This window comes from Lepidochelys olivacea, assembly GCF_965140295.1.
Source record: "Lepidochelys olivacea isolate rLepOli2 genome assembly, chromosome: 8".
In the NCBI taxonomy this organism is placed as follows: domain Eukaryota; kingdom Metazoa; phylum Chordata; order Testudines; family Cheloniidae; genus Lepidochelys; species Lepidochelys olivacea.
In genome coordinates this window covers 21,077,109-21,090,509 of record NC_140418.1, presented here as the reverse complement: position 1 = coordinate 21,090,509, position 13,401 = coordinate 21,077,109, and the positions used below count along the sequence as shown (strand labels likewise).

The following is a 13,401-nucleotide window of genomic DNA, read 5'->3' as shown; positions in this document are numbered from 1 at the left end:
ATTTGCAGGAGTCTTTCCATGCTGAATTTCTTCAATCCAAAATTTCTTTCCTCCTAAGGAAAATCTGCTGGGGCCTTGGAGGAGGGTATTCTGTGGTCAAACCTGTCCAGAACCTACCCAGTTCACAGGTCTGAGAAGGTAGAGAAGTCCCTCTTCTAATATGGTTCCCCCTCTGCCCCCCCAAACCCTCTGGGGGCTTTGGGGCAGAGAGCAGTCTACATCCTCCCCCAACTCCTTTCCCAGGTCCAAGCATTGCTATCTCTGCAAAATTCTTGCTTTTAATCTGGGGCACTGGACAAGGGTAACTTAACCCAAGATCCTTGGATGGCAGCTTGGGGCTTCTCTGTTGGTCTGTAGACCAGCATCATAATGCAATCTAGCCAATATTTGGGTCAGATAAAATTTAGGGGTGTGTGTTGGGGAGGCGGAGGCTTTAAAACATGCTCTCCTTGAAACCAGCCAACCAGATTCCTCCTGGAGTCTAATGGCAGCTGCCAGCTGTGCTTTTTATTTCTCTTCCACCCTTGTTAAATTCTTTCTTCTCCTGGCTGCGGGGCTAGAAGACTTTGTGTCGTAAAGGATGATCTGTCAGCCCGTGACTGAAAGACTCGGGATCTCTCCAAACATGCGCCCTCATATCTGCTAACACAAACCACCTGCCGCGGTTAGAGCCGGCTCTGGGGTTGTTTTCCTTGGAATAGGTTTTTAGCTTTTCTTCAGCCACAGGCTTATGTCTTGTAAACTGCTGAATGGGCCTCGCTGCCTTCTTGAGAACTGTGTGATGTGGCAGCTGGGCTGGAAGTGACTCCGTGTGACCCTCCCTTCTGACTTACACCCCCACCCACACTTTCTTCTCTTCTTCTGTGTTTTCCAGGCCTCACCCCTCCTTTCTAGGGACTCTGGGCTTTTCCATGTCTGTGCTTGGGAGTTGTCAGGGTTCATTAATCCAGGAGGTGTGCAACACTGACCAGAGTCAGGAGTAATGCAGGCAGGCAACATACAGGCTTCTCTTCCACACCCCAGCTCTGGGGTAGTGGGAGATGCTGTAGGCCAGTCCTGGGACATCCCTGCCCTTTCCTCGTCCATATAGCTCAGTGGTTCTCAGACTTTTGTATTGGTGATCCCTTTCAAACAGCAAGCCTATGAGAGCGACCCCCCCGCCCTTATAAATTAAAAACACATTTTTAAATATTTAACCCTACAAATGCTGGAGACTAAATGGGGTTTGGGGAGGAGGCTGACAGCTCGCGACCCCCGAGGGGTCACCACCCCCAAGTTTGAAAACCCCTCATATAGCTCTTCCAGCACTCCTGTGTGCTGCACATTAGCCCTGGCTATTCCTTGCTTTTCTGAGCAGAGACTTATAGAGGGCACCTTGGTTGGCCTGGGCAGATCTCCTCTAGGGACTTGGAGGTGACTGCCAAAATCTGTGAGCTGATGATCTCCTAATCCCCCTACTTGGGCACGTCAGGAAATCCACCATGAAATATGGGACAAATCTGCAATACTGGCAGCTTTTGTTTGACACCCTAGTCTGGAATAGCAGGGGGTGTTGCAGCTGATCTGCTGTATGGGATCTTAAGACTGGAAGAACAAAGGGCACTGCAGCACGGCTAGAGGGTCTGCCTGCAGTATGCCTGGCTCTGGTGCTGCTAGTATCTCTCTTTTTCAGGAGCACTCTGCTCGCTCTCAAAAATGCAAGATGAAAAGGCCTTGAGAGAGTCGAGTATTATATTATTTAACTGTAATTAGATGTGCTGTATCAGTGGCTTGATTTGTGTCACTTACCTCTGTGTCACTCATAAACTTAATAGCCTTTCCAAACAGGAAGAATAAGGTTAGAGTCATTCAGTTTCTTTCTGGGTAAATGGAGACACAATGAGGCTGTAATGTGGGCTAATGGAGACGCTGTATAATCCTTTATTTTCATGGGCAGAAGGAACAACAGGAGGATGTTACATGCTCTCTAACTTTGATGGAATGGCAATCACTGTGACAGCCCTGTGGTCACTCTGCATTGAGGAAATGAATCCACACGCAGCCTTGCTCATTATGTGGCTTCCACTGGTAACGTCAGAGCAATCTTTGGTTATTGCTGGGTTGCAAACTCATAAAGTCCAAACCTGGAAAGAGGCTTTAAGCATTTCCCTTTCCTGATTAGTCTGTTGGTGTGTTTGGCATCCTCATTTGAAAGGGAACACTTGAATACTTTTGTTTTATGGTTTTTTAATTGTTTTGGTTTTGATTTGTCCTTCGTTTTTTCTGCTAGGCTTTTTGTCGTTTCTCATACATGGATTGTAGTGTGCATATGTGTATATTTCTCCTCACAGAGCTTGAAATAAATCCTGCTTCTTTTTGTTTGTGTTCTTGTTTTGTTCACTGGTGTCCTCGGGTAATGGTAGCACAGACTTATGCTACATCTACACTACAGCACTTACAGTGTCACAGCTGCACCGATGTAGTGGTGGACATGAGCCAAGCGGATGGGAGAGTGAGAGCTCTCCTGTCGGCTTAACTCCTGCTTCCGCCAGAGACTGTAGAGACAAAGTGCTGTCTACACCAGTGCGTCGGTGGGTATAACTTATGTTACTCATGGCTGTGGATTATTCACACCCTTGAGCGATGTAAATTATACCAAAGTAATCTGTAGTGTAGACAAGGACTTAGGGAAATGCTTGTGAAATGCTGCTGTTGCTTGTAAAACCAGCAGAGGAACATGGCATTATTTTTGTGTAGGACCTACAGAAAATCACAGGTTTAGTATTATTTCACAGTGACTAATTTGCTGTATGTAGTTATAAAAACAAACCTATAACTCTATCTTAGGTACTTACATGGCTCCCATTAGTGGACAGTCTGAGCACCTCACAATCTTTAATCTGTCAGAGTATCCCTGCAGAATAGGAAAATATTCTCCCCATTTTACAGATGGGGACACCAGAGCAAAGAGACTGTGACTTGCGTAAGGTTACACAGGAAGCCTGTGGTGTAGCAGGGAATTCAACCTGGCTCTGCCAAGCCCCAGACCACTGGACCATCCTTCCTTTCTGTTCTTCTCTGTGTGTGTGTTACTACGGATACATCCTTATTTGGAATCCATGAGAGCAACACTTTGATTGTTCTATTGTATTCATCATGGGCCATCAGACTTTAATTGGTACATAAAACTTAATATTTCATCTTATACTTTGTTAACCTTTGTCTGTGCCAATTTACAATGCTTTAATGAAAGATGGATCTTGAAAATAAATGGACTTCAGATTTTTCCATTTGATGAAAAATAACGCCTATGCCCTGTTGTGCTCTACAGCAGGGGTTCTCAACTTTTTTCTTTCTGAGGCCCACTCCAACGTGCTATAAAAACTCCCCAGCCCACTTGTGCCACAACAACTGGTTTTCTGCACATAAAAGCCAGGGCCGGCATTAGGGGGTAGCAAGTGGGGCAGTTGCCTGGGGTCCCATGCCACAGGGGTCCCTGCGAAGCTACATTGCTCAGGCTTCGGCTTCAGCCCGGGGTGGCGGGATTCACAGCCATGGGATTCAGCTTCATGCAAACGGGCTCTGGCTTTCTGCCCCGGGCCCCAGCAAATCTAACGTTGGCCCTGGTTGGCGGACCCTCTGAAACCTGCTCCCAGCCCCCAGGGTTGCTCTAGAGCAGGGGTGGGCAAACTTTTTGTCCCAAGGGCCACATCTGGGTATGGAAATTGTATGGTGGGCCATGAATTCTCATAAAATTGGGGGTTGGAGTGCAGGAGGGGGTGAGGGTCCAGCTGGGGGTTGCGGGCACTGGGGTGGGGCTGGGGTTGAGGGTTGGGGGTGCAGGAGAGTGCTCTGGGCTGGGACCGAGGGGTTCAGAGGGCGGGAGAGGGATCAGGGCTGGGGCAGGGGGTTGTGGCGTGGGAGGGGGTCATGGATGCAGGATCTGGGCAGCACTTACCTCAAGCAGCTCCTGGAAGCAGTGGCATGTCCCCCCTCCAACTGGCGGGGGTGGCGCTTAGGGCAGGAGCAACATGCAGAGCCCCCTGGCTGCCCCTACGCACACTGCTTCCAGGAGCCACGGCACATGCGGAGCAGGGCAAGCTCGCGACCCTGCTCCCTGACGAGAGCTCGAGGGCCAGATTAAAACATCTGAAGGGCCGGATGTGCCCCCTAGGCCGTAGTTTGCCCACCTCTGCTCTAGAGGATTGCTGTTGTCTGTGGGGTTTGCCTATGGAACTGGCCCATTGGTTGTTGCAATGGAGTTTACTTTTGTACTTTTCTACATGGATACCAAGGGTTGCCCATTTGAGAGTCCAGATGTGGGACTGCATTTTGGGACACTGCTGTGCTTCCATCACTGGAGAATGGTGCAAATGAGGGAAAAGTAGTGAAGGCATTTCTGGAAGCATGGCTTTGTGGTTAAAGCACAGGGCTGGGACTCAGAGGTGGTAGAGGAGAGTTTAATTATCCCCCATTTATGTGCATGGGGGAAATGGAACCACAGGGAAGGTAAGTGACATGCCAAAGGCCATAATGACTCTGCGTCAGAGCCAGGATTACAACTCTGGGCCTTCTGACTTCCAAGCCTGTGCTCATTCCCTCGGGCCATGCTGACTTGCTTAATAGTGCATATGTGTTCTTTAGCTGCAGTACAGTGGAAGTTGGTTGTAGGATTTCTTTATTGTAGAGTGGAATGGTAGCTGCCAGCTGCATTTATAGCCAAAATCCCTTACATTAATAGAACAGTCAAGGGAATTAGATCTGTCCCTATTTTCTGTCCTCCATTGCACATATGTATGCACACACAAAGCTGCTGATTTTTGCAAGTGTTGAGAACTACCCCATCCAGAGGTCTCAGAGATTCGCACCTAAAAAAAAATGCCAGTGAAGCCCTTTGTGTGCACTCTCCCTTTGGTCTCCCTTTGGTGTGCTGAAGAAGGGCCCAGCTCAAATTGTCTAATTGGACAAAATGACCTAAATAAAAGACAGAAGAGAGTCCTGTTCTTACTCCTTAGCTGCCTCAGGTTATGACAGTCATGGAGGCTGTGATGCACTTGGAACATCTTCCTGCAAGATGACTGGAGCAGCCACGAGAAACTGAGTACCCTCCACTCCCATTGACATCCCTGGAACATCCTCCTCGGTTGCAGACACCTTCCTAATGGAGTAGAGAGGTCATGATACAAGAGCCTTACAATAAGGAGGGGAATCTTAACCCTTCTGGTCTTTCCCGCCTTGCTGTCCCAGCCAGTACTTGCAAATTGTACGAACTGCAAGAATGGGCCGGGTCCTTTTTTAGATAAATCTACTAGAGGGTTTTCAAAGTAGTCAGTAGTCATGAGGGTGGTAGTTGTTAGTAGTTTTAAGCCCAGTTTGTAAGTTACTCTGAGATCCTTCAGGATGGAGGCTGGTTGTTTAAAGAAAAAAAAAATAGCAGGTTGACTTCCCAGTTCACACTCAGTGAAATGCAAACTCTGAATAAGCGCACACATCGTGAAACGTCAGTTGGACCTGCAACATAAAGGAAAACTAGAAAATTGTGAGAGGGCCCATCTGAGCCCTGGTGTTGCTGGAGCCGCTTGGAATGTAGAACCACTTTTCTCTTATTGCTGTGGAGACATGGTTTCAGCCCTACCCTCAGAACCTAACTGAATTTAATGCGGTTATGTGCAGACAGTCAAGACTCACCTGTATGGACTCGGAGAATTGGCTTCATTTCAGTCTCTCCTCCTGCTGAGTAGTAGTTCTGTGATTCTTTAACATTTTGTTTTTAAATCCCATCTTGTGTCCCCCCCCCCCTTTTTTTTTTTAGATGCAGATGTTGGACAAGTTCCCAATGGAAGGAGGGCAGAAGGACCCCAAACAAAGGATCATCCCCTTTCTGCCAGGTGAGTAGGATGGACTCCATTGAAGGCAAACTCTGGTTTTGACATAATACACTCAAGTGGGGCCAGATTAAGAAAAGGTCTTGTTACCAGCTCCCAATGAACACACAAGTATGACTTAAAGGTTGGAGTCATGAACAACATGTGAATTTGAAACTTCAGATGTCTGCATCCTCTCCATTGAAATGAACATGGGAATATTTTTAGTAATATGCAAAGTAAGTATTAAACTCCTCAGTTCCCAGGGCTGCATCCACAATCACCTTCGAACTTGGACTCTCTGCAATATTTAGGCATTGGTTGCTGCCCATCCTGAATAGCAAATACATAGCCACTGCCCCCAGAAGACAGCCGTGTTTTAGGTAAGCAATCCTACCTTCACAAGTTCTGTAGATATCTCCTGGGTGGGTTTCAGTATCGACACCCCCAACAGAGCCAGGTCTAGCTATGGCTCCTCAGGAACTGTTCTGTGCAGTTTGCAGTTGAGTGTAACTCTAGTTAAAGTGCAGAGAGACCTTAAAAGCAATCCACAGAAATGCAATACTGAAACAGGCTGACAGCTGTAACTTTCTCCTGCAATGTTAAGGGGCAGTTTTCCAAATTGGGATGTCTATGGTGCAGCAGCTGCCCCACAAATCCAACAAGCAACTGTGCAAATGGGTGCTCATGTGTCCAAAGTAACCTGTATAATTACCCATTTTGGACCTAATGGTTGCATGTGGTTGTTTTGTGTATGACACATTACTGCTGCTTTTGAAAATGTAGCCCTAAAATTGCCAGGGAGAGGAGCCCCAAATCACACACCCATAGCCAATAGATTTGACCACAGATACTTTTTCCCCAGGAGCTAATGAAAATGGATGATACTTTAAACACTTCCAGAGAATGCAGCAAGTATATTTAGTGGAAACCATTATGATATCTTACGGAAATGCAGACGTTTAAGGTATTTAACTGCAGTTACAGGTGTGACTGCAGCATGGGCTAATGTTCCTGTGCTAGCTTTAATCTAGATAGCGTGGCTAAAAATACCAGGGAAGATGCAGTGACACAGGCTTCAGTGTGGCCTGTTCCAGCCCACTGGAGACCCTGGGTATGTATAACCCATTCCGTGGTCCATGCTGCCATGTCTTCACTGTTATTTTTAGCCCTGCTAGCTAGATTAAAGCAATCACAATCGTACCTCCTATTGCAGTGTAGACATGGGGTTCCTTTCCTTTGAGCGGCATGAAGATTCTGTTTTATTCCTCTTCATGAGCCAGGGCATATTTGTCGTTAAGAAACGGTGTCTGGGTTACCCAGGGAGGCATTTCTGGTTCTGGCTTCTTCCCTGATTGTAGCATCAGCAAAACCAGAGCAAGTCTGACATTAATCTGGAGGAAAAGGCACTGCTGTGCAACTTTTTCCTGCCAGTGGGGGAAGCCAAATTGGCAGAGGGCATGACTTGGAAAAATAGGGAGTACAGTTTGACTGCTCTCCGTTTGTGAAGAATCCCTACTCATTCCCATCAAAATGTTGCTATTTTTGGAAGGCAGGGATTGAGCTCCAGAGTGGTTGCCCTGAGCGCATTGTGTTTCGCAGCCTCACTTGTTGATTTCATTGCTGCTCATTCAAACTGAAAAAAGTTCCTCTCTATTAAATTACTCTGCATTGGGATTTCAACTGTGGAAAAGGGTTGGAGCTGTCAGGAGGTAGAGCCTGGGCCTTGAGCCACACTGACATCCCTCCGTGGGCTGTGTGTGCACTTATTTCAACTTTATAGAATAGCAGTAACTGGTGTCCGGCCCACTGCTTTGGGCCCCCATGCAATAGACTAAAAGAATCCATCTTCAGATACAGCCTAACAGCCTGCCTTATGTTGCCCACCAAGAAAATTCATCCTTGTCCCAGGACCCCCAATTATCCCTGTAAATTCTTCAGTCCTCAAAGCTGTGGAAGACAGAAGGGCCTTACAGCGTGCTCAGAAGGTTTCCAAAGTCAAGAGCAAGTGGGGGAAGCAAATGCCAGAGCTGAAGGCCTGAGATGCAACTTACCAATTCAGATTCTGAACCCCTTCAGAGTCCAGGAGCACGTGATGTCAAGATAACAATATGAGGTCCATCTCTATTGCAAATTGGCTTAGTAGTGGTGGTGGTGTTTGGACAAAGGTCTACATAGTTCCAGAGGGTCATGAGGATGATGATTGGTTTTGGGAGGAGGTATTATAATGCCAGCTGAGCTATGTATTATGGTCATGAGTGCTTTAGCAATGCCTAGAATATGCATATTTTTAGGTGCTTCACCCCTCTCCCTCCCAAGCCACCTAGGACAGAGTTGCCTGGTGACAAAAGGTGCTAATGTGGGAGCAAGGGAGAAAACAGGTTGTACTCTGGAGAGAGGCCCCATCTTCTGACTTGGGGTGAAATTGTCTCTGCCTTGAAATGCACATCTTACTCCAGTGTTCACGTCCTCCCCAGCCTTCTCTGCAGGTTGCAGTCACTCTCAGTCCATACTCCTCCCAGAGGCTTACCTTGACACTTGCAGCTGTTGCATGCCCATCATAGAAGTAGAGTGATAGGGATGGTGGATAATGAATATTGTTGCATTTCACCTTTCCTGCTTTCACATGCTGGCACAGAATAATGGGTAGCTATGGCGTGAACATCTTACGGGGGGTATTCTCCCTGTTGGCTCCTGCACAATGTTCATTAGGTACATCACACTCACATCTGTCTAACCACACAGGGCTGCTTAATCCTCTCACTTGAGGGTAGCTGCTGTTAAGCAGTATGCAGTCTGTAGCTTCTGCAGTGCTTCCTTTGGCATGTGTAGCAAGGAGACAGTAGCTGTCTATTGAGTTGGGTTATGGAGTTAGTGACGTGGCCTTATGTACCTGGTGAGGTAGCTTACTGGCAGAGTCTGCCTCCTGAGAGAGGTGTTGATTTGGCTTAGAAAAGTCTCTTAGTAGCTGGTAGAATTGTCAGGTACAGGAATAGTGCTGTATTCCTTCTGGTTCAGGTCTCCTCTTTCCCAGCTTGAGATGGCAGCATGTTATGTATTGTAAACCTCGAGATTTTGTGCTGTTTCCATCAAGATGCATAATCAGAGTGGGTCGAGTGCGAGGCAGAGCAGGGTCTGTTTCTCTGCATCTCATGCATCCAATATATGGTGAAACTTAGGCTTGCTGGGTTTTTGACTTGGTTCAGGCCCGAGAAACGGGTGACATCTACAGCTTACTTTTCTTCCCTTCCCCATTTGAGAAGCATTTTAGCATCTGAGTTTCATTACCAGTGGTGATTTGGTTCCAATGGTCTGATTGAAATATGCTGCTTTCTGGGAAGCTGCCTATGGTAATGTTAGATGTGTGGCCTCTGAAGTCCTGAAAAATATCTCCTGCTATCCTATATGTTCCGCTGCCTGTAGCATTCTTAGCAAACCTGTAATTGTCTCGAACTCAGTGTCACCCGCAGGAACTGAGGAGATTCCCATCCTTCAGTGTCTATCAGAATGTTTTCCTGGAGGGGGAAGTGGTCCCATTATTAATACTTATTTTACAGCGTCCAACCCAGAGGAATTTTGTTGTTCTTCTGCTTTTGCTTTTGTTTGGTTATCGTAGCTTTATTTTCGTTGTGGGATTTGACTCATTCTTTTGAAGTCACTAGAGGAGACTTTTTGGGTCTTCAGACTTAAAGTAGGTTTTAGCTTTTCCCAGAGAATAACCTTGCAAGGGATGTAATTCCTGCCTTCTCTTCTCCCTACCCCCCACCCCACTCTAAAACAGGTGGAACAGTAATAAAGTTGAGTTGTTGAGAGAAACAGATGGGAAGAACAAGGGTAGACTGTGGGCTCTCTAGAGGAGGGCTTCTCTCTGGCTATATCTGGATTGCACTTGCCTGAAGCATGTCTTGGGTGCTACTGTGATACCACTAACAGGATAAGAATATGTCCTCCAAGGCCACTGAGTCTGCAGCATTCAGGCACTATGCTGAAAATTCCGTTTGCTGCCACGCAGCAGAATTGGGAGGTGGACTCCTAACTGCTTGTGTGCTGGCCTTGAGTCAGTGGCAGGTCCTTCAGGTGATCATTGTTTTGAGGGATGCTGCCCTCATGACCCCATGACACACCTCTGGCTAGTCCTAGCTCACAGGACACAGTTAATGTTAATATGGACTCTTACGGCAGGAGGAATGACGTAGCATTGACTAATGCATATGAAAAGTTATGGGAGGATTGTGCAAAGCTCTGAAAAGGTATCAGTCTCTGGCTTGGAGACAAAGTCGCCAGTGAATAGTTGCTGCTTGCTGAGTATCAATTCTGTGCTGTGCAATATACACGTGAAGGCCCAGTCCATGCCTGGAGAAGTTCACACGCTAAGGGTTACATGTTTGCTGGCTGAAGGATGATGAGATGGGGACCCCAGGAAAGAATTAACTAAGAAAACAAATGAGCTCAGTTGGGCTAGTTGTGTAGAGGATGTGCCAGATCTTTCAGGAAACGGCTTTTATAAGGCAAGTGGAGCCTTCCAAGCTCCGCACAACCCAAGTGGCCCAGAGCCTATTCCAGCCGTTCTGCTTTTCTGGAAGCATGAGTCTCTGCAAGGAGGGGTTGTGTGAGGCTCAGCTACTTTTGGTTGTGAAATTGCTTTTTAGGAAGCTTAAGCAAGAGACGGCAGCAAACTCCAAAGGAAGAAAAGGATTTAATAAGATACATTTTTAGAAAGCAGAATGTTGTCTCCTTTCTACCTTCCACCCCATCCCTCTCTGATCCAGCATCAGAACAATACTTGCACTTTGGGAACTTTTTATCTGCAAATACTAACAGCTCTCCACAAGGGACCTGGAAGTTAGATAGATGAATATGATCATTCCCTGTTTCCAGACAATGTTAAGTGACTTCCCCAGACCCCACAGGGTACTCTGGAGCTGGCAATAGAACAGAGTTTCTGGATCCTAATCCTGTGATCAGTTCACTGGTCACAGCTGTTTCAGGCATCTCGGACCCAGCCTAGTAACTAAGAGGAAATGATCACATAAGAGTTTGCTGCCTTAGTGCAGATGGTGAGCTCTTCAGTGAAGAGGAGATCATGGGTGGGACTGTTGGTGAAGTCTTGAGTAGATCTCTTCTCCATGAAGTTCCATTTCTGAGCTTTCAACACCAGTTGCTGAGTTTGGTGGGTTGCCAGGAATCCTGCTGACTTCATTAGGTAGAAGACTGCTATTCCCTCCTATCCTGTGTTTGCTCTCACCCTCCATCTCTGCAGCGGTCTCCTGCTGGGCACCTTCCTCGCAGTCCAGATGCGTGAAAGGAAGTCCCATCATTGCTGTTCCATGGATCTGCAGTGGTGGAGGCAGTACACCAGAGTGAAGCCCTCTTCACTGCCCAGGAAGCAGAGATACTGGGGTTTGTCTCCTGGAATGCATAGAAATGAAATACATTCCCCACTGAGCCACCCTAAATAATGCATTTTATTGTCTCGCCATCCTGATATCAGCCTGTTTTGGGGGAAAATCCTTTTCCCCCCAGTCCCACAGATGGTCAGCGTGTCAGCTGGAGTCTGGAAAGCTCCCCTCCTCTTACCCTCCCCTTCTGGAGGCCTTGCGCCTCCAATACCATCCTTCTGGCTGTGGAATATGGCACAGGGGAGTCTTTCCCTTTGTGTCTCAGAATAGCTGCTGCTTTCTCCATCTTTTACAAGGGTGAAGCACATGAGTGGGACTAGGCCTAGGATTGAACTCCCTCCACTATGACGCTGTAGCTAGGAATTGTAGCTGGCCCTATTCTGAGCTTCCTTGAGATCCTTTAGAATGCTCCTATGTATCAGGTCACAGTACACATCCCTATAAACCTCCATGTTTATGGCCTGCCCAGGAACAGCTATAAATGCAGGCAGCCCCCACGCAAAGTTGTCCCTTCCTTTTACTGCAGGGCCAGGGCATCCACTCTCTTCAGAAGTTTGCCAGCCTGCTGCTAAGTCCAAGGCTCCTATGGAGGTTGTGGGAAGTGTTATCTTCCCCCATGTGCCTGCCCATTCCAGCAGTGGAACTAGGAACTGGCTTCTCGTTCTGGGGACCGACTGTGCGTGGTTTTTAAAGTGAATTGGAGCCCGTGGCAGAGGAAATCTGGATGTGATTTGAAAGGTGTGTAGAAGCGAATTCTTTCCGAGTCATAGGGAGTCCTTCAGGGTAAAACGAAAGTCAGACGTTTTTCCACTCTCAAAATATCTGGCTTCTTTAATGGCTCTGATAAGCTTTGTGATACATTTATGGTTCTCTGCCCCTCCTGCTCCCTCAGGATCGAGTAACAATCTTCAGCTCAATGGGCGCCACAACCATGTTGCTGACTGAAATGCCTCTGCAATTTTCTTTTCCCTCCACTCCCTCTTCCCCAGTATGGCTCTGACGTTGGCTTGAGAATTCCAGTGGGATGGAACAGAGTACACTGTCCCCTTTGCTCACCTGGCCTTTTCTAGAGGCTAATTTCTCTCTTGTGGGCTGCCCTCCTGCCCTCAGGGTGTCTCCTGCACAGCTGAGGGTAATTGTCTGTCAACCCTTCTCCCACCATCTCCCCTGATATTTCCCAATCCCTGAGCGGGGTAGGTGAGACTTGAAGAGGTAGCATGTTTGCCATAGCGGGGCTGCACTGGGTCACTTTACAGCCCCCCCACTCTAGACCTGCTACAGCACGACCTGTGCTATAAATCAGTCAATCAAATAAGAGTTGAGAGTAGCAGCCGTGTTAATCTGTATTGGCAAAAAGAAAAGGAGTACTTGTGGCACCTTAAAGACTAACCAATTTATTTGAGCATAAGCTTTCGTGAACTACAGCTCACTTCATCGGATGCATAAAGTTGAAAATACCTCAAATAAGAGTGAGGGGGCTTTGATGGGCTATATAGGGCATTTCCTTCAATGGTTTGCCACAGCAAGGCCCCTAGCCATTGGGTTGTCAAGCAGGGAGAAGGGCTCCAATAGAGTTTTTAAAGGCAAAGCGTGTCTCTGGTCTCCCTGGGTCCTCAACTGCCAGGGATGAAGCTTCTCTGGCTCTATTTCTGCTGGTCACTGTGCTCACTGGTGGTGCCCACTCTGCCAGCTCCCCTTGTGGTCGCAGCTGTTGGAGCTGTAGTATAGACAGGGCTCAAGCCCTACAGTGGTGGTGAAAGATGTGCCCCATTTTTGAGTCTGCCTCTTGCCTAGTCAGACCTTTGTGTGCTGGGAGTGCCCCGTTGCTGAGCAGTCAGTTGCAAGTGCAGGAAGGCTGCTTTCTCCCCGCCTGGATATGCCTTCTTTTGTTCTAATGCAATCTCTTTGTCCTGTAGGCTTGTGCATGTGTCTCTCTGTGCTTGGGCATTAGGCCAAGCAGCTAATGTTAAATAATGACTCAGCAACTCGATCAGTTAACGGCATTTGAAAACTGCTGCATAATTACTACCAGAAGAGCTGCTTGTCTGCTGCCCCGCCTTCAGCACCGAGGAAGTGGCGGTGGGTTTTCCCAGAATGTTGTAGCTGGGGAGGCAGGGAAGAGGGGATGACTGTAGAGTTCTGAACATGTCCTCTAAAGG

At 47.5% G+C, this 13,401-nt stretch overlaps 1 protein-coding gene across 2 annotated transcripts in view; it reads left to right on the top strand.

Moving 5' to 3' along the window:
- SH3PXD2B (SH3 and PX domains 2B) overlaps positions 1–13,401 on the top strand; it is a 118,942-nt gene that overhangs the window by 54,367 nt on the left and 51,174 nt on the right. For both annotated transcript variants that reach the window (XM_084637428.1, XM_084637427.1), the window contains exon 3: positions 5,792–5,867. In XM_084637428.1, coding sequence (XP_084493554.1) covers positions 5,792–5,867 — 76 coding nt within the window. The remainder of the gene's footprint in view (positions 1–5,791; positions 5,868–13,401) is intronic.